At 52.1% G+C, this 18,878-nt stretch overlaps 3 protein-coding genes across 3 annotated transcripts; 2 read left to right on the top strand and 1 right to left on the bottom strand.

Annotated features, from left to right (window-relative positions):
* Positions 1-2,552: 2,552 nt before the first annotated feature.
* F5J12DRAFT_524260 (uncharacterized protein) lies at positions 2,553-6,590 on the bottom strand. Its single transcript, XM_051739867.1, has 4 exons — positions 5,737-6,590; positions 4,820-5,684; positions 4,501-4,767; positions 2,553-4,374 (listed from the first exon to the last, which is right to left on the bottom strand). Exons 1-4 carry the CDS (start codon positions 6,401-6,403, stop codon positions 2,751-2,753), a joined length of 3,423 nt encoding a protein of 1,140 aa, XP_051602321.1. The 5' UTR covers positions 6,404-6,590; the 3' UTR covers positions 2,553-2,750.
* Positions 6,591-7,984: 1,394 nt separating this feature from the next.
* F5J12DRAFT_781286 (SNF2 family N-terminal domain-containing protein) lies at positions 7,985-11,401 on the top strand (the record flags this gene model as incomplete). The annotated part of the gene is made up of 16 exons (XM_051742547.1): positions 7,985-7,995; positions 8,043-8,136; positions 8,203-8,351; positions 8,441-8,911; positions 8,972-9,061; positions 9,118-9,221; positions 9,282-9,530; positions 9,597-9,693; positions 9,780-9,918; positions 9,974-10,211; positions 10,291-10,453; positions 10,509-10,756; positions 10,814-10,918; positions 10,971-11,035; positions 11,107-11,205; positions 11,273-11,401. The coding sequence occupies 16 exons, from the start codon at positions 7,985-7,987 to the stop codon at positions 11,399-11,401; spliced, it is 2,451 nt and encodes an 816-aa protein (XP_051602320.1).
* Positions 11,402-14,296: 2,895 nt separating this feature from the next.
* F5J12DRAFT_890616 (uncharacterized protein) lies at positions 14,297-18,480 on the top strand (the record flags this gene model as incomplete). The annotated part of the gene is made up of 3 exons (XM_051747421.1): positions 14,297-14,317; positions 14,370-14,688; positions 14,804-18,480. 3 exons carry the CDS (start codon positions 14,297-14,299, stop codon positions 18,478-18,480), a joined length of 4,017 nt encoding a protein of 1,338 aa, XP_051602319.1.
* Positions 18,481-18,878: the final 398 nt, after the last annotated feature.

The raw sequence follows: 18,878 nt of genomic DNA, 5'->3' as shown, positions 1-18,878 counted from the left end.
GTTAGCCGCGTCTATCATACCCTGAATTATTTCCGCAGTCATCGGCGTCGGGGTCTGTTGAGAACATCACCTTTTTTTAGGAACCTTTCCGGTGCTGGACGTCTCTTGCATCCAGTTGCCTCACCGTCCAATAGTACCCACACCGATGCCCTACAGGATGGCATGGACGTGTACGACACATGGTATGGCCGTAAGCTCTTGCCAGTGTTGGTCCATGTATGTTGTTATGTCACTGATAACAGGAATACGGTTGGCGTTCGTGTTTAATCTGTCAATTGATTGTTCTTCACAGAAGATACAGGCGTGGGCCTCGTTGACTCCAAGAGAAGTCCAAAACAGACACATGCATATTTCTCCGAACTTCGGGCAATACAGCAATGTGGGCGACTTTAATTTGTCCCTGACCCCGAGTCGGGCTCAAAAGCTCGCCAGGAATCCACCCTACTGTGCGTACTGTGCGTGCATATTCAAATTGTGGAACCTCATTACATTCTAAGTAAGGTCTGCAGGCCGCGCGGCCATCATTTCGGACCTCCAGACTTCGATAAGGATCCAGGACACACTCAAGTTGCCAAGTCGTACGTCAAATTGCTGTATCATTGACGTTGGCCTTGGTAGGGAGCGTACAGGCGTGTCGATCGCTCCATACGATAAGAAATCGTCCAGTCAAAATTGTGGAATATTGTTGCTGACGCGAGTGTGATCTTTGCAAACTCCAGCCAGGGCTGGGGTGAAAAAACTTTTGGCAATTGCTTCGCAATCCCTGAGGAGTCATTCATGTGCATAGCACCAAAGCGATTCATCGATCCAAGTGGATCTAATTCATGCATTTGGCGGAACGAGGGTAACCAACCACAGCACCAATTTACATCCGTTGTCTGACAGCAGGCCACGGCGTAACCAGCAGGAAGCATGAGAAATTTTTCCATGGTCACGCCAAACTCCAAGAAGCTAATTCATTCCTTCAGATTCTCTAGGAAATGGAGGAAAGTGGTGTCGGGCGCAAGTTTACCCCTTCGACGAAGCTTTCAAAGATATCAACGCTCGGCGAGCTCGGTGTATAATCTTTTCTGCGCCGCTGTCCTGGAAAGCTGCGACGGCTCCGAATTTCGAAGACTGCTTAGTCCGGTGAGACCAACTTTCAAATACCCGCATACTTCTGGAATGGTAAGGTCAAACCAACTCCGTGGGCTAGTTGACTTACGTGAAACATTCCCCCCCGTGTCGCGATGGGCCACCGCCGTCGACGGACCGTGATATTCCACTAGGTGTAAAATGCTGTTGCTGTCAGCTCGCAGTAGGTCCGTTGGACGGCCCCAATCTTCCGTGTCGACAAATCATTGTCGTATGTACGAGTATAACGCAAATCAGACAGGAGCCAGACCAAAATGAATGTAACTATAGTAATTGATATATGTATTCATGTTCTGCCATGTCAGCATTGCATTGGGCTTCTCCTCTTTCGATGCAGTCCCTTGCAGTGTTATGAAACGTTCTCGGAGCTAGCTGCACAGCGTCCTTCGGCAGTATCGCAGTGAAATCACGACTCGGCACATAATGGCTCAAGTGTCAGTTCAAAAAAAAAGTGAAAAAGAAATCCAAAGTATTTACAAGTAGTTATGTAAGTGTATACCGTGTGGTATATATATGTCCCTCCGTAGCGTAGATGTGCAGATACGTGTAAAGGTGCAAGTTGTAGGTAGGTTCTCGATGCCGGGGGTTAGACTAGAGAACGGCCTCAGTATGTGGTCTCTGAGAAAAAAAGTCACGGGGATAAGGATAAGTCAGCGAAAGATCCAAACCAGTAGAATGCGAACAATCAAAGGGAGGGTGAAGAGCAAGATGGAGTGCAAGTTGAGATTGTCATGCTACGCGAGGTAGCACGTAGGCAGTGTTTGAGTGAGCGTGGGACTGGGGGTATGTTGACTGTGATGGGGTCATACAAGGGTGCAAGGTATCACGATCCGCAAAAAAGAAAAAGGGGGAGAAAAGAGAGAGAAGCAGAGAGAAAATGGGAAGCGATAGGTGTAGAAACGGACGATGGCATGATGTAGGGTGAAACCTATACTCGTACAATTTTCCGGGGAAATCGAAGTGGAAACCATGCAAAGAAAAGAAAAGAAAAAAAAAAAAAGGAAGAGGATATCGGGCGGCCGACGTCCATAGTGCGACGGTCCCTGTGTTGTCCACGGCGATATCAAGTCGAGCAAAGGGTGAAGTGAAGAGGTTTGCCACATTATGCCCCCAACGTCGGTGCGGTTACCGGTGCGGGAGAACTGACTGAGTGGAATACGGATCAGATGTTCCGCTGGTATGGCTGGTATAGCGGAAATAAGGAAGGTGGCCACCAACATAGGGGATCACGATCAGACCTTTTTACCCGCAGTATCATTAACATCGTCGATATCGAGGGCGGGGGAGCGGAGCTGCGCAGCACGTGGCACGATGTTGATCCCGAGGAAACCCCTAGTACCGTGTGACCGATGGACGCAGGAATGGTCGTGCGTAGTAAGGACATGACATGGATAAACCGAACAACACAGGAAAGGGAACATCTCCGCCGGCCGCATCGCGCATAAGAGGGGCACAAGAGAGGAACCGACGTAGGAGTTGATCTTCGCACACAAGCCCAGCAGGCCACCCGTACAATCTCTCCAACCCACTACTAGACAATATGCCACCACATCATTATCATGTACACCGCCGCACCATGCTACCCTGAGCTTACTCAACTCACATTTGTCAAGCCTCTACCGTGAAGTGGTCGACGGCATCCTCATCCTGCTTGTACCATTCGTCCGATACGTCATTCCCGTACCCGTTCTTGGCTTTGGTTTCGGACTTTCTCCGGTAACAGGGCTGGAAAGGGGACTCGATCCAGGTGAAATACCGAGACCACTGGTTTCACTTTGAGAAGCCAATAAGAGCGTCTGTGTACCTCCCGGTGACACAGGCCCAATCTTTGCATTCGAGACACCTGAGCTAGTCGAGAGGGACCGTAGCTTGAGCTGGTCATGTACATTCCTGTTATAGGTGAGGATTTGCCCGGGTCGGGGAAGTTGCTCGCCAGGCTGTAAGGCCTTCTTGACGTTACGGTTAGGCATCCGTGACAAGAAAGGGGACTGTGAACGTATCGGGTCGGATGACGGTGTGGCAGATCTCGAAGGGACAAGTCTAAGAGGGCGTGGCGATTGCCCCTGACTGATCCCTGCCATAGAACCGTTGGTCACAGGCGATGTAGCCAAAGGTGATGTCGCAGTAGATATAGGCGCCGAGGACGGGAGCGTGAGAGATGGTCGAGATTTCGAGGCTGGAGAGATTGTTGACAACGATGGCCGCGGTATCCCAAGTGAGGGACGAGGTATCGATGTGCCTCCGGCCGAGGGTGTAGCAGGCGCATTTATTGGTGCAGGGGAAGGGCCTCTCGATGTATTACCATCAGCATTTGACGCCGCCAGAGCCGATTTCGTCGACACGGAAGATGAATTAGAGTACGTTCGTGGGCGCTGTACCACGCTTGGTGCTCTGAGGCCAAGAGAAGGCGGATACTTGCCCTTTGACGAAGCACTATTGCTATTGGCAGTAGTAACCGCGGGGTAGGGAAGAGGCGGAAGACTCTTGTCCTTGTTCCACGCAACCGCGCTCGGGGTCGCTTCGCCTCCGTGTCCACTTTTTCTGTCGTCGATATGCTGAGGCTGAACACCGTCTGTGCTCTCCGGTGTAGCAGGGAAAGACAAGCTAGTTGACGAGGTAGTGCTACTTGGCGTATGGGGTTGGTCTCCTCCTTGGGTGCCATTTCCACTACCACCTTTAACAGCACCCAAACTTGCGCGGTCAAACGCAGCACGCGTAGGCGTCACACCGTCATCCTGCTCCGGAATACTCACCGCCAACCCGTGAAGTCCGTACCCATTCTCGCGGGAAAAACTGTTCGTCCGGCCCACAGGTTCATAAGAACTTGACGACGAATTCGTACGCATACGCAAACCAGCAGCAGGAGCAGACATCGTGGAGTAATTGCTATACCTGGAGCCAGACCCCGAAGTGGTACTGTACGTGCTGCCCGAGCGACTGATGCTCACGGTGCCTGCCCTGCTGCCGCTCCTCGATGGCAAACTCCGCGATGTGACCCCACTGGAGTGGCCAAACTCATCGATGGTGGAAGGAATGCAGTCGGCAACGGACTCTCCCGCTCCTTCGTACTCGTCTGCTTCGCGTAGGACGCTGTGAGATATCGAGCGGGACAGTGGATGCGGCAAGCACGGTTGCGAATGGGAAGACCTGGAAGAGTGAAACGAAGAGGCGGATGTACTGCGAGAGAGGACAATCCGAGATAGCCTGCGTGTCAGTGGGGAGGGTGCGTCTTCGTCTTCACTGGATTCGGAAGGGGGATCAGCATGACAGTCACATTACAAGAAAGGAAATCAAAGGAATCGCCGAGAGGGTCGGGAATGAATGCGGCAGTCGGATCAAACGGTACCAATAAGGAAATGCGCCCACCTATCGCTCCATCCTAGACCGGTGGTGAGGCCAATACCACCCTTGAGCAACTTCCCATCGCGGTGCCTCGTGCGTCTCCTGGGCGTGTCTCTCGAATCCTTGGGATGCTTGGACGACGTACTGGCGAGCGACACGTTGGAAGCATTGGAGAAGTAAGACAGATTCGACACGTCAGAGACCATGCTCATCCGGTTCAGAGAGTCAACGCTAGGCTGCGGGAGCAATTTCGAATTGGGGGAGAGCATACCGTGCCGTAGCATGAGATGACTGCACGACCATTAGCATTCGGAAAAAAAAAAGAAACTCTCGAAAGACTCACGGCAAGGGTGTATGCAGATCGATACTCGAGTCCGAACCATACGCATCGTCGTCTTCACCAAGTACTGCACCCGTCTCCCCCTCGGGCTGACCTTCCCCACGGGCGCCGAAGTTACCCCAGCCAGTCCTCGTGCGCGTAGGACTCAACTTCGGCACAGGAGGTGGCAGGGCATCTGAACTTTTCCTGCTTCTCACACTCAGCGCTCTCTCCCTCCCTAAGCTTGATGTCCGGGATCTTGGGTGCGACGGCGTCGACCGTTTACGTGGACGAGGAGTCAGTGAAATAATTTGCGATAGGTCGGGAGAGGTCGAACGTGAACGGAACTGCGCGTCATTACGATCGATATCGTTATGTGCATCAGCACGGTTTTGTTCGCCATTGTCGTTCTTGTCGACGTCGCCAACGTGACGCATTGCATTCCGGTCAGTGGGAGAAATGGGGAACACGTGTACAGACGAGATAGATGCCTTGCTCGGCTTACGGGGGGTATGGGCGTAGAGTGGCCCTCTCTTACCTGACCCTACGGAATGGGGAATAGGGGGAACAGGGGGAAAGGAAAGACATGTCCGTAATTCGTCGCCATCACCCTCGTTATCTGACTTGAGCGCACTTAGATCGCTCATGTCGATACTCGCAATCGAGTCCTCGCCATATGTGTTATCCGATAGCGGCATGGACGTGCCTGCACTGGGTTTACGGGATGCACTCGGACGAGCAATCGCTGGCACCAAGGTAACGGTGGTTTCAAGGGGAAGAACTAATTTGGTAGATTCATCCCCTGCACCGAGGGGAGTTATGCTCGGGGGAGACGATGGAGTCACAGACGCAGGCGGCGACAGCGCACGAGCTGGCGCCGATTGTGGCGCTGTTGAGAACATAAGTTGCAAGACCAATCGGAAAAAGTTAACAAGACATACGACACTGAGAACCGTGTTCACCTTCGACACCAGGGTCCTCCTGGATGACCTCGCCTTGACCTCGGTCATGTGTCACGGCACAGTAAGCAGTGTTCCGAAGGGAAGAAAGCGAGCCCTTCCTCGGCCTCCCCTGCCCGTCAGCAGACTTCCTCGGAGGGTTTTCAGAGACACCGGCAGGAGAAGCGGGCCGAGCCGTTTGAAGTGACCGACGAGTCATCAACAGATCCGAAAGCAATACCGACGAAGGACCTGGAACAGGAGGAAGAGGTGCAGGAGGGGGTGATGTTAGTGGGGGATGGGTACCGGAAGGACCGGGAGTTGAAGAGGAAGGTCCAAAAAATGAGCCGGGAATGGATGGACTGACGGGCGTAGCTGGTGAGGGAGGGATATGACTCGGTGGAATAGGGAAGGAATCGAGGAGGGCGGGGACGGGTGTGCGACGCGATGTGCTTCTAGGGGAGGGGGATGCTCTGCCATGTGAGGTGCGCTGCGATTCAGAGGAGACACGTCTACTGGATTGTGAATGAGTGCGGTCTGGTAAGAGCGTGCTTATGCTAGGCCGAGGGTGTTGAACGTCCAAGGACAGAGAAGGTCTTGGACTAGTGGGGGTGATTGTGGTGGCGGCAGACATGATCGGTGTGTGGGTAGCCATCGTCGTTGATGCCATTGGAGTGGTACCTGTGATTAGCTCACGGTGCTTCTTCTTCGTCCCTGGTTTACACAACGACCACAGACGTCAAGAAACCCACCACAACCAATAGATGACCAAGGAGATGATCGCTCGGGGTCACCTTGCGTGTCCCAACCCCACGAATGGACAAGAAAACTGGCGACAAAGACAGGGACCGATTTTGCTCAGAAAGACATGCTCAAACATTCTTCTCACGCTCATAGTCCACTCCTCATTTCCGTTTCCTATTCGGGATTAGGTGGGGGTTTGCCATCAACGCTGATTGGGTCACTCAGTGATTGAGTTTTTTTTTCTTTTTCTTTTTTCCTCGCACTTCAGGAGTTGCTTAGTCTCGAACGGCTCACACAACGGTCGACTTTGGACGGTGTCAGGCGGTGTCCTAGATTTGCCGGCACCGCTCGGCGACGGTTGCCGTCTCCGTCGCATCGTAGGCCTGGTTTTGGAAGGGTCTTCCGACACGTTCGCAGTCCACTGCCAGGCTTCCGACACCTTTGGCAACGCTACCGCTCCCGATCGCCTATGCTATACGTACGTGTACTTACTCTGCGCTGGACAAACAAGGGGCACACTGACAGTGATAAGCGACAGTAGACCTTGTCATTCCCGTGTCAATCCGCCACCCGTCAACTTCTTTCATAAAAATTCCATAAAGAACGCATGATATGTATGGACCACGACCACTGACTAAGTAATATGATGTGAACAGCGTATCCTGACGGTACCGGCCGCAACTGCGCTTTGTGCATTTTTCAAAGGGAGGCTTCCCTGGTAGGGGCTCCGATAGGAATGGAGGTACCTGTCCGTGGAGCGCATCTCCGTTCCCCGATCTGGGTGTGACATGCACGCCCACCGGCGTTGCCATCATGCCATCACATCATGGAATGATCTGCATACTTACGGATCCTGCCATATGGCGACATACACAGGTATTTTAACCGTTTTCTCTCGTGCGCCATCCGGAGCATTGAGAATGGTGTATTACGACAGACAAGCACATAGTAGGCTGCCGCTCTGCGCGTTCATCAGTTGTTAGCTTGCAGCGGTGGACAATAGTAGCAGTTCTTCTGCTCTCGGCTCATCATCTAATTTCGTATTGAATATATATTTTGGGTACGCCAATCGTAGATAGCATAACCCTAGCCATCTACGCTAGCGAGTAGTTCAGTTATGACTATCTCGAAGGTGACAGAGAACACACCGGAAAAGAAGCAAAGAAGAGAAGGATGATAAAATACGGCGAGTATCGTAAAAATTGATCCAACGACCCACAAATGAACCAATCAAGTCGAAGAGTTACAGACATGGGCGAGGCCATGATAGTTGCCTAACAGTGCAGTAAGCGCCGCCACGAGTGTGCGGGGATCAATTCTAAAATCCACTTGGAAGAGAAAGACTAGATAAGCAATACATACACCTGCGCCTGGCAGACGCGAACATGGTGGGTCGGTCACGTGAGCACAAATGAAACGCGTGCCACTCCTGGTGGCCACGCGCGTCGCAACTTGAACTCAACTCTCATCCCGTCTCTTTTCAAATCTGTCCAATAATCCACTATCGATGGAAGCCAAGTGCGTTTAGATCTATCTCAACATCCGCGTATTTATTGCCTACGTAGACGGCAACAGCTCCTTGGGGACCAAAATCTCTACCCAGAGTTCTTCAAGCCGGGTCAGAGGAGACCATCTGGCCGGGCTCCTGAAAATGTCCCCGTGAGTGTATTTCTATAATGTAGCTGAAAAGGCTCGTTCCTATGCTCAAGTCATGCATGATGCTAGTCTGTCCCATCATCCACGAGCGAATCGCATTCAGGATCTTCGTCCGCATCATCGACGACCTCCCAAACCGCCCCAAAGGTCATCAAAGGCAAGAATGGCCCTATTATTATCTCTTCCGATGATGAGAGTGGAGATGAGGACGAAGAAAGGTACGTAATCGAGTGACATCGTGCTCTCCGGTGACTGATGAGATAATGACGCTGCATCGCTTCGACAACGCCCGCGATGTAAATGACAGCCCGCCCACCAAGAAAATTCCCGAGCAACCCGGGAAAGGTAAACAACTCCTAGGTGTAGCTGGCTCTGTTGTGTCGCGGGACAACGTGACGCACACCATAGAACGCGCTCAGCCAAGTGACTTTCCAAAGTGGAACCGTGTTCCAGCCCCAGTCGAGTTACCCACAAACAAATCTTTTCCCTTTAGTTTGAATACCGCCGACGACGACGCTGAGACCTTTGACCTTCCGGATACGAGAGACGTCTATGAGCGTCCCATGTCAGCAGGGGAAGCCGAAAAGGCATTCCTAGCACTCGTTGAGGATACTGTTGGCGACACAGACGACGGCGTCGAGATCGACATGAAACAAGCGATCGTAGAGGGATTCACTGACGGTATCGTCTTGTTGCCACACCAGGTCCTGGGGAGGATCTGGATGAGGGAACGAGAAAGCGGAAAGAAAATGGGTGGTATTTTGGCAGACGACATGGGGTAAGTTTAAAAGGATTGCAAAAGTTGCAAAAGCTGGCTAAACTACATAACGCCCCGCAGTCTCGGGAAGACGATACAAACGCTTACGCGTATTGTCGAGGGGCGCCCGAAAAAGTCGGACAAGGCAGATGGTTGGGCACCAAGTACGCTGTGCGTATTTCCTATGCACGTGCATGTTTACGGTGGCATTCACCTCCACAACTCAGAGTCATCTGTCCTGTTGCGCTCGTATCCCAGTGGGCTGCTGAAATTAAAAAGATGACCGTTGGACTACGTGTCGTTGAGCACCACGGTCCTCATCGGACATCTGGTTCGTTCATCCTTGCTTTCGATAGCAGAATCTGTTCAAATAATAATACCTCGCCTGCAGACCCGCTAAAGCTGCAACAGGCGCACGTCGTAATCACATCCTATAGCATCGTCTCTTCTGAATACGCCTCATATGCTCCCGAAGCGAAGGATGAGTCGAAAAAATCAAAATCGAAAAAAGCAGACAAATCCAAGGCCGAGTCCGACTCAGATTCGTCGGAAGGTTTAACGAGGAAGCTGAAGGCAAAGGCAAAGGCGGGTAAGATAAAGGATGCTCTCTTCGGGGTGAAGTGGTATCGTATTGTTCTCGGTGAGTTGTAGTTACAAACACACGTGCACTGAGCCTTCATTCATTCATTCTTTGCCGGTTGCGTAGATGAGGCCCACAATATCAAGAACCGCAATACAAAGGCTGCGTTGGCTTGCTGCGCCCTGGAAAGCAAGTATAGGTGGTGTCTCACTGGAACTCCCATGTATGTCTGCCACCCTTGTCCCATCTACTCCAGCTAATAGACCAATCTTCCTTGCTCACCCTAACAACTAATGCGGGGGATCGAAGGCAGAATTCGGTGGAAGAGTTGTACTCGCTAATAAAATTTCTTCGCATCCGTCCATTGAACGACTGGCAGACTTTCAATGAGCGGATTGCAAAGCCAGTTAAGGGTGGATATCCTAACAGAGCAATGCAGAGACTTCATGTACGTTCAAGTTGTCGCACGCAGTACGCATATCACCTAACCCAAAGCTTCCAAGGTCGTCTTGAAAGCCATCATGCTCCGCCGGACCAAGAACCAAATTTTGAACGGGAAACCTCTGCTCCAACTTCCACAACGCAATCTCGACATCATCGAATGCCGGTTCGACCCATCAGAGCAAGCATTTTATGCCCGCCTAGAGAGCCGTATGAATTCCGAAGTCAATAAACTAGTCCTTCAGAGCGAGAATGTTAACTATACCCACGTGTTGTTACTCTTGCTTCGGCTGAGGCAAGGTGAGTACAGTTAGGAGGCTTTCTTCTGCTCCTCTGATCATTAATCACAAGTGGATGATTCCTCTGACTTCCCCTTCAGCGTGCAATCATCCCTCGCTGATCTCGAAGGACTATCGTGCTGACAAAGATGCTGCGGACCCGAAGCCTGCCAAAGATGACGACGAGGGCGTAGATGACCTAGATGAACTATTTGGTCAGATGGGGGTCTCGAACGGCAAGAAATGCCAGTTATGCCAAGCGCCGTTCGTGCATGTTTCCTTCTGTCCCGTCCCTGTTAATGCTCATGTTGGTCGACAGACTTCCTGCTGGACAAGACTCGGTGCATTGTGATAGCTGTGCTTCATTGGCTGTGACAAAGTCCAGCAACTCCAAGGACCCCAAACTTCCTCCTGACTCAGCGAAGATCCGAAAGATACTAGAAATCTTGAAAGAGGTCGATGAGCGTTCCGGAGGAGAAGAGAAGACGATTATATTTTCACAGTTCACGAGCATGTTAGACTTGATACAACCATTCTTGGATGCAGAGGGGGTGAAATATGTTCGATGTGCGTTGTCGAGTTTTACCTCCTCTTGGCGCACGGTGTTGACCTGTTCCTGGGTAGATGACGGTACGATGCAAAAAGACAAGCGTGAAGCCAGCCTCGAGAAGATCAGGAGCAGCAAGAGTACGCGATGCATATTGATCTCCTTCAAAGCGGGAAGCACTGGTATGTCTCTAACGAATACTTTCGTTCCAGTCATTGTGTAATATCGTTATAGGCCTCAACCTGACTGCATGCAACAATGTTATCTTAGTGGATATGTGGTGGAATCCTGCACTCGAGGTATGTTCAACTGATGAAAGATGGCTTTTGTTTCATCCCTCACCTCATGCTTCGCGAAATGATCCGCACAGGATCAAGCATATGATCGTGCCCATCGTCTCGGACAAACGCGAGACGTGAATATCTACAAGCTCATGATACCCGAAACTGTCGAAACGCGTATCTTGCAGGTCAGTTGCCCTAGTAAACTACTCTGAAGCGATCTTGGATCATTCTAACCTTCCTTTCTTTTCGTAGCTGCAAGACACCAAACGGCAATTGACCACGGCAGCACTCAGTGGTGACAAGCTGAAGAATATGAAGTTGGGAATGGATGATTTGCTGGCGTTGTTTAGAGGATTTGACCGGGATGGCGATGATGATTGAGAGGTCGATCTGTGAAGGCGGTATACCTGTTATATTTTTGGCAAGAAGCTATTACTCTGTCCTGTTCTCTCGCCGCTGAGCAGCGTAATTTGTCGTTTAGCAAACTATAAATCATCGCAATATGTAAATCTGTCGAACCTCGTCAGGCAGTCACGTTATGGATTACGCACCTGAGCGGGATTTTAAAACAGAGGTTGCTTTGCCATGCCCTGAAACCAGAGAATATATGTGGGTCATGATGGTCTTTAAGGGATCAGGTGGACGTACTACAAGACTCATCGTTTGAATACGCCAAACCTCATTGCACGGGCAATACGTATCCCAGAGTCCAACTAGTCCTGCCCCGAAGACAACCCTAGTATCATCTACTACCGTTCCTCCGAACATCAAGTACTGGCAGAGAGCCTCGTACTACCTCGTATGTAGAATCGACATACTTACCTGATTTCGATGGTGTCCACAACTGACCACAACACCAAACCAGAACGGAATCTATCGACAGCTTGCCACTTAGTTTCCTAATCAAGCTTCATAGACAATCTGGTCTTCCGACTAAAATGGAATGCGGACGAGGTCCCGGCCCGGCATTGGACCGGACCAATTAAGTCGTTAACCGGTTAGGCTGACCCATGCAGAACGTACTCTCCCCCCTGAAACTCTGGATACTGAAAGATGCCAATTAGGTATGTACCTCAACCTGTCGGGATCACTTCATGGGTTGCTACCTGGTGTCACTCTCCACAGCCCACTCTCAGGTAAGTTCTCACCTTGAGTCACAGTGCAGCGTTATCGACACGCCTTGATCGCCGATTTCTCAACAATTCTGGGCGCAGCGCATGTTGGTGGGTACACATGACTTGGCTGAGATCATACCCACCGATCGTTTGCAGCGTGTCGTTGTATGGGCGGCCAACTTCCGGATGGAATGTCTGCGCTATTACCCCGTATGGACTTTGGGAAAAGGCGTGTCGAGGGACTTTCGTCCCACGAAGTAAGACGCATTCGCGACGCACTGCAACTTTTCGTAACTCGAAGCGTGTACGAACCAACCTTCGCTATCCTTAGGAGGATCATCTTACAAATAGAAGTCGACAGGTCGAAAAAAAAGTGTGCGATATCTTTCGCGCCGACGTTCACGCAATCCCTTCATTTTGCGATCAGCAGCACCGGAATTTGTCCCGACGGACGATCGTGCCTCATGTTCTGTTGGTTCAACATGCATGTGTCACATAGAGCATATTGCATCTTCTTCGTGGACAGATCCGAGGATATGAGCGTCGAACAAGTGGAGTCATGTGACGGTTTGGATGCTAGGAAGTGTGAATTCATTTCGGGGACTGATCGACTTCATCCAAAACTCGACTTTGGGGTGGATTAGTGTAGAATATGTAAGTGGAGAGAACTACACTCCTTCTGGAAACCGGTGTGATATCATGATCTCGCCACCCTCACATGTACCGGAAGATAAGATAGTTGGGAGTCTTTGGTGTTGCTCCTAGTTTGATTGGTTTGCTCGTTGTGCTGGCACCTGCAGCGAGAGCTTGGGAGGGCTTTCCTTTCCAGTCCACTTGGGAACAGCAGAAATCGCCACCCTTGCTGATCAGGCAGCATGCGGGGTAAACGGATGTATTATGCATCCTGCCGCCATCGATTTCCGACTATGAACGACATGGCATGAGGTGTTGGCAGTGATATCGGCTGGAAAGTGCCTCCGATTCGTTCCTGTGGTGGATATTCGTGGCTCAATTGTCACTATAATTACCTTGCAGATGCCCACACTAAAAGATAGCATTACGATCCATGTGATCGACTGGGATATGTTCTTCCGAAGGGTCTGATGGCTACTGGCTTATCTCCCTGCTAGTTAAACCTTCATTGGGACCAAGCCAGATGCGTCCACAACGTAGAGCTCATCTCACGATCGGAGTGCGGCTGTTGGTAATCATCGTCACTTCCAGTGCTTAAAATAAGTTGCCAATCGGAAGCCCAAGATGTCAAGGACCACAGGTAGAGGGTTGGATGCTACTGAGCGTCGGAAGTTATCCAATGTGAGAGCGTGTTGATGTAAGTACTTATGTAGCTGAAACCGTGGTGGGATCATAAGCGGGAAACCGCCGAGGTTACGTGGTCACCGAGCCCAGAATCTGTGATATGATGATGAATTATATGAAATGGAACCTACAGCATGTAACAAGTTCGTCGCGCTGTTTCAAATCACAGCTTAGTGGACAGTTTCATGAGTCATGGTGGATGACAATATTAGCTGAAAGAGGTTAAGCATCGAGGTTCCGAATCGCTTAACTTCTCCCTCTCCTGCCAAGTGCACCGCTTGAACAAGGGGCTAACAGGAGTTAACCTGACCAGGAACCGACCTTGAGCATGCGGAAGAGGCGAGGGCAATTGGAACTGCACAATCCACCATGTGTGATCGGATAGTTGTGGGACTGGAGGCCCTGCAGGTCCGGCAAGTAAATTAATAATCTGTGGGTTTGTTTTGGGATATTCTTAGACACGGAAAGTACAAAAATACGCACACGCGGCAGAGTTACACCGTCGAGGAGCACGGCATCCCTGGCGTCAGCGACTTTTGCAGCGGGCCCGACCACTTGGGGGGTATTGGACAAACAAGACACAACACCTTCGCAGACGTGGCCACAACAACGACGAGGCCATGCAATATAATAAATCTTCTTAGGTCGGTTGTAAAACCTGTGCAGGATGACAGTGACGGTAGCTGCTGACCTGGGCCCGGCATGATGGAATGAGATGCCAAGATTGAGCCTTTCCGTGCCTTTGTGTTTAATTCGCCTCGAGGCTGTTGCAATTATAACCCGAGGCTTTCGTTCTTTTTTTTTTCTTCTCTCCATCTCCGTCCCCTCCTCTTCCTAATTGCACATGACTGCCGTCGCACCCCAGGTATGTGTGTGTTGCACGCGTGTGGTTGTGCTCGTGAGTTCACCCTGGACAGACTCGCCAACCGAGGCGTCCTGCTACGGCACCGGGGTCCATGAATTCAGGCTTTGCACCGTCTCTCTCAGCGTCATCGTCGACTCTTGGATCGCGTCCTCTGCGCTCTTCGCCTCTGGCAGGCCCTGCCTTATCCAGGGCCCCCTCCAGGCGTTCTCTCGACGGGACCACCCGCGGCGGCGACGGTGCCATCGATCATTCACGGACACCCGGTTCCTCTACCTTGTCATTCGTGGGCACGTCTTCTCCCGATGCCAGCTCTTCTTCCTTCTCACTCGTGTCCACTTCGAAACGTGGCAAAGATGGTCCAAAGGATAGAAGTAAGTCCACAATGGCTTCTTCCGTGCTCGCCGCCTTATCTCATCCCTTCTTTCCAACTTCCTCCTTGGTTCGAACCACCATCACCTCACCCTCGCTCTGAACCCGTGAAACAAGATTCATCCGCTATGTCCGCGTTCAACTTCTTCCGCCGCCCATCTTCCACAGCCGGTCACTCGTCCACAGGGCATTCTACTGCCTCACACTCCAGTTCAAGTGCCACCACTCACTCGTCTACCTTCACTCATTCTACGTCCAGTACTCAGCTCACTCAGTTTTCTACTTCCCCCACCGATCCTGCATTTCCCCCTCCAGCTCTCACACACTCTCGCACAGAATCTCTCCGTTCTCGTCCAGATTCCAGGCCAGTGTCGTTCGTCGACGGTGGGGATCCAACGAGCGCTACACCAAAGCCCACTTCGGTTGCCGGGATGTCGTCACATGTTAAAAGACCATTCCCCGTGGTGAGGTCTCACAGCTCTACTCCCACTGCTTCTCCAAGCACGTACCGAAAGTCAACCCTGAACCCGAATGCACATCATAGATCAAGAACGAGCACAAACGCGGATAATTGGAATCCCCTGTGGGCTTCGGTCACCTCGACCGTCCCCACCAATGTTCCGAAGGCACCGGTACCATCTAAACCGGATGGAGCGACAAACACAACCGATAAGAACCCTTTTGGTCCGGCAGAAATACCTCGTTTTTCCCGTGCGTCACTCAAGCAGTCGGGCGTCGTCATGCCTATCAGTGCAAAGGACTGGCGGAGAAGGCGCAGTGTTGCTCTACCAAGCCCCTCTGACTCGTTAAACGGCTTGAACGCTCGCAGTGTAGACAAGAGGAAAGGAAAGGAAAGAGAGCAAAGGGTTAGCTTTGTGGATAGCAGTGCACGGGAGTCCAAGTTTTCTCAGGTCCCAACTCTGCAAATCGTTCCGCCGGATGCTCATGTCGAGGTAAAGGTACATCCTCCTTCCCCAACATCGGATGTCCTTCCAAGCGAGCCGATTGCGACTTCCTCCACGATGGCAGTGAAGCCAGAGATAGCTGCCACCCCAGGTATTGAGCAGCAGACAGACCCCGCCACATCTGCTACGCCGACCCACGAGTTCCAACCACTCTCTCCGAAGTCGTCCACAAATACCTTCTTCTCGTGCACATCTGATGCGTCCAGCCAGACCCCTCCTTCCCCCGCTTCTCTACCTATCCCTCCCCCTTCGCCAACTACATCATCCTCTCTGTTCCCATCTTCTGATACATCGTCAGAAGAGAAGGAGAAGTCCTACCTTCCGGTTCGACCACGTCCGAGGGTCCGTCGTCAATCTAATCCGCAAAGCATGTCTGCGGGTAGTAGGCTCAGTTTTGTTGATGTCATGATGAGGTTGTCTGTTGGCTCTTTTGGATCGTTTGCCACAGCTCAGTCCGGGGGATCGGAGGGTGAGAATACGTCCGAGATTGAGGGAGATGAAGTAAGGGATACAGGTGGTGGGGAGAGAGCTGTGCTGGCACCAACGAGGAGTCTGGATGATCTTACGTCGTCACCTTTACTCTCTCCGCCGCCGTTGCCTTCAACACCTGTCCAAATGCGTGAACACATGATCGTGGACGTGGCACACGCAATCTCGCTACCGCCGCCAGCGCGCCTCCTGGATCACCCCCCACGACGTGTCACTGCCGAGTGGGTGGGCGGTGCTCCGAGAGGTGTCACCGTTGTACCAAACCACACAGTACCTTCCCACGCTGGCGCGAATAGTGACGATCGGACGTCTGCGGTGAGTGTGCGCACGACTGGGGCGGATGAGAGCAGAGTAGCGTGGGTTCCAAACGAAGGTGTGGTCACGGAGGCGATGGGCGAGAATGTGAAGGTAGATGCCCAGGATCAAGGGAACGACAGAGAGGAAAGTATACCCCACGTGCCTGCCCAGGCAAGCCAGACGACGAAGCAACATCCACAGAGAAAGAGGAAGCTCACCAAGTCCAGGCCCGCTTCCATAGTTTCATCTGTCTATCGTCCAGATTCTTCAAGCACGGCAGCTACCTCGACTACAAATGTAGAGCCCGGGTCTGGATCTGTGCCCGCGCCTTCCGCCATGACAGCCCCAGCAGGGCCAACGCATGCCCCTCTCAAGCACGCTCCGACTGTCCTCTCGACTATCGTCGAAGACGGGTCGTCCCATGGCCACGGTGGATCGTCAAACGGACATGTGCAAGAACAGGAGCACGTTGACACCAATGGCCTACCGATTGGTAAGGATAAGAATGACAACACGGCTAGACATACCGTTCGTGACTCTTCGCCGGCAGTAGACTCGATTCCTGCCAAAGCTGCACCCAGTCAGGTGGGTCTAATACCCCACAAAGGAAGAGCGCCAGATGTTAAAGAAATTGCTGTGGTCACCGAAATGGATGTAAACGCTCCTGGCAAAGCCAGTTCAACCCCCTCCAACGTCAACACTCGTCCTCGCTCGAAACGGTACAGCTTCCTCCTACCTGTTCTTTCGTTTGGGAAATCGAGGTCCAAGCGCGAGGTGAGAGATCGGGATGGATCTGCATCTTCTGCCAATGTCACACCTGGGACTTATCAGGCTGGTGTAGGTCCTGGTGACGTCATAGGCGTGCCCAGGAAAGTGGGGAAAATGAGGAAGAAGTGGGGTTCAGACGCTCCTGCCCTCTCTGCGGTTCCCAAAGTTGCGAATGCCACTATTATGCAGTCTGCCCCCGACACAAATAACGAGCTAGATACCCATTCAGACACTCACCCAAACGCGGACACGAACATAACCACCCTGCCTCAAGGCAGCGAGATCACACTCGTTGCATCTCCTTCACTGTGCGCTTCCCCTTCACCTGCTCTCCCTTTCACGACAGTCAACCCTCTTTCGTTGTTCGGATCGGTTCCCGGATCGGCGGCGAGTAGTATACGGATTCCTTCGACCGTTCAAAGTGTAAATCCCATCCCTTTTGTAACTAAAGACGCCTTTGCGACGTCTACCGCGAAAGTGGTGTTGTGTGTAGACGAGCCACCAAGCACAACCGCCAACGACGACCTCTGCCTTGCCCACAGGCTTAGCCACGGACACCTTTCCAAGGAAGCCGTGCTGACGATCGTTAATGCTACCGCAACCGATGCAGAGGCAAACGGAGTAGTCAATGGCGGTCACCATCCGCGCCCGACTTCGGGATTACTAGCACCTCCTAGACCGGGAACATCTAGCTCCACGCTGACGACTTCAAGCGACGACGCATCCTTCTTGACCGTGCCGCTGCCTAATCCGTGGGATGGAGACGCCGTTCCGAGCCCGGTCAGACTTGTCACTCCCATGCCACAGCTGCAAGCGTACCACTCGTGTCCGCTGTGTGGGCGTTCTAGCCCACCAAAGGTGATATCGCAACTGCCAGTTCAAAGGCATGTTGAGCTGGTGCCGACTGATGTCGCCGTTGCATCCTCGCCCACTTTTGCATCGCAATTTTCGGCTCCGGAGGTGCGGACACCGGGACACCTTCAGAAGGGCACCGTACCCCGAACCCTCGTATCTCCCCCTTCCCATTTCCAACCACCACCCTCACTTTCACCTTGTCCATCGCCCGCGTCGGTTCATACCCCGAGAAAACTCAAGCGACCGCAAACGTTACCAGACGACATTCACGGGCGTGGAAGCCCGAAGAGGGTAGGAAGAGGAAAGGGTGATGGGAACCTAGATGCGTCTGCGTCTGCGATGTACCTTCCTGTCCTACCCAAGGTTGAGAGAGAGTCGAAAGTGAGGAGCGCATTGAGAGGATTGTTTGGGATGGCGTGATCGCGACCCCGGTTTAAGAGGATTCCGCAGCCAAGTACGTATCTTATCTTTTTGAATAGCACCTTTCCATTAAAGGTTTGGTCGCACCAGCTGCTCCACAACGTGCTGCCGTCCCTCACTGACTCCTTCCCCACGCCTCCCGCCCTCAGGCGCGGGTTTGATAATAAACAGAACTAACGAATATTGGGATGGTAATTGTATGATACGGACGATCGCTTCCCGCCTGAACTGTGTCGGGCGTTCTCTTCCTGACATGGGTTCAGGCCCTAATCTTACGCTTTTTTCTCTCGAACCTCAGACAAAGTAATTGGCATTTACGGACGTTCGGACCTCTTGGGGGTGACGTTGGCAACGTGAGCCCGTGCTATACCATGTTTGATTTTGGTGGGGCGTTGTGT

This window comes from Pisolithus orientalis (genome assembly GCF_024613125.1).
Source record: "Pisolithus orientalis strain OTSU chromosome Unknown F5J12scaffold_7, whole genome shotgun sequence".
Classification (NCBI taxonomy): Eukaryota; Fungi; Basidiomycota; class Agaricomycetes; order Boletales; family Pisolithaceae; genus Pisolithus; species Pisolithus orientalis.
Note: the sequence above shows the minus strand (reverse complement) of the source record. Positions and strands in the feature narration are given on the sequence as shown.